The sequence below is a fragment of the Aplysia californica genome, unplaced genomic scaffold (assembly GCF_000002075.1).
Source record: "Aplysia californica isolate F4 #8 unplaced genomic scaffold, AplCal3.0 scaffold00071, whole genome shotgun sequence".
NCBI classification, from domain to species: domain Eukaryota; kingdom Metazoa; phylum Mollusca; class Gastropoda; order Aplysiida; family Aplysiidae; genus Aplysia; species Aplysia californica.
In genome coordinates, this window is record NW_004797341.1 from 1874167 (window position 1) to 1875558 (window position 1392).

Genomic DNA, 1392 nt, shown 5'->3' on the forward strand with positions numbered 1-1392 from the left:
TGTCAGACAGGGTTGATGTGGACTGGGTTTGTCAGACAGGGTTGATGTGGACTGGGTTTGTCAGACAGGGTTGATGTGGACTGGGTTTGTCAGACAGGGTTGATGACATTTATGTTTTGTTGTTGTTGTTTCCCCAGCTCCTGTATACTTGGGACTGTACCAAACAGTGGGAGACAGTGGAGAGGGTCGTAGTTTCTTTGACAATTGTCGCGACAGGGATCTGTTGACAGTTTGTTGTGTGGCCAGTAACAATATAAAGTGATCCGATGTAACGACATATCAAATAGTTCACATCATAAGAGTTCTTGTGTTGACGTAGTCAAGTCATACAGCATCATATGTCATAGTGTTTGTTTTTGAACGTCACGGTTGAATTCGGTCGAGTTATGCCATGATGGCGACTTTTGCTGGTCGATTGATTCACCCGAGGTCACACCCAATGTTCATCAACGTAAAATATCAACAGCTAATATGTGCTTCATGTTTCATCAACGTATAACTATAACATCAACAGCCAAATATCATGTCCTTCATGTTTCTTCCACGTAAAATATCAACAGTTAATATGTGAAGCAGCGTGGTGAAATCCGGCGCTCGTCGAAATATCAAAATCGGAGAAACAGGCATTTTTCCGCCAGTTTTGACATTTTTATCCAATTTTTATTTTTGGGCTTAACCTCTTGTTGTACAGCCTTATAAAAACACATGTCCCAATGAATGTTACTGGAAGACACTGATTGAAGGCACAAAATGTGTCATGTTTCACTTTACAAAGGCCTTCTAGCTGTTGGAGTTAGCAAACTTTGGCGGCCATTTTCTCGCTAATCTCTACACTGAAAAACGACAACTTCCCCGCCTTCAGTTGCGAATATCTAGAGTTCTATTCAAGATAAATGGATGGGTTTTTTCACCTGAAGCAAGGCAAATAAATCAAGGCAAAAAGTGAGGAGCGCCCGATTCCACCGCGTCGTGACACATTTGTCGCAGGTTTTCCCAGGAAAGGTGCACAACAGTGTCTGCTTACACCCATCTCTGTAGCACCATCGGGGTGTCTTCAATGTAGCCGGCGTCTGCTTACACCCATCTCTGTAGCACCATCGGGGTGTCTTCAGTGTAGCCGGCGTCTGCTTACACCCATCTCTGTAGCACCATCGGGGTGTCTTCAGTGTAGCCGGCGTCTGCTTACACCCATCTCTGTAGCACCATCGGGGTGTCTTCAGTGTAGCCAGGGTCTCCGTGGGGAGAGGTGTCTTCAGTGTAGCCAGGGTGTCTTCAGTGTAGCCAGGGTGTCTTCAGTGTAGCCAGGGTGTCTTCAGTGTAGCCAGGGTCTCCGTGGGGAGAGGTCTCTTCAGTGTAGCCAGGGTGTCTTCAGTGTAGCCAGGGTGTCTTCAG

At 46.1% G+C, this 1392-nt stretch overlaps 1 protein-coding gene across 1 annotated transcript in view; it reads left to right on the forward strand.

Annotated features, from left to right (window-relative positions):
• LOC101863967 (solute carrier family 35 member E1-like) overlaps positions 1 to 1301 on the forward strand; it is a 16989-nt gene extending 15688 nt beyond the window's left edge. The window contains exon 3 of the mRNA XM_005093898.1: positions 1113 to 1301. Coding sequence (XP_005093955.1) covers positions 1113 to 1301 — 189 coding nt within the window. The remainder of the gene's footprint in view (positions 1 to 1112) is intronic.
• Positions 1302 to 1392: the final 91 nt, after the last annotated feature.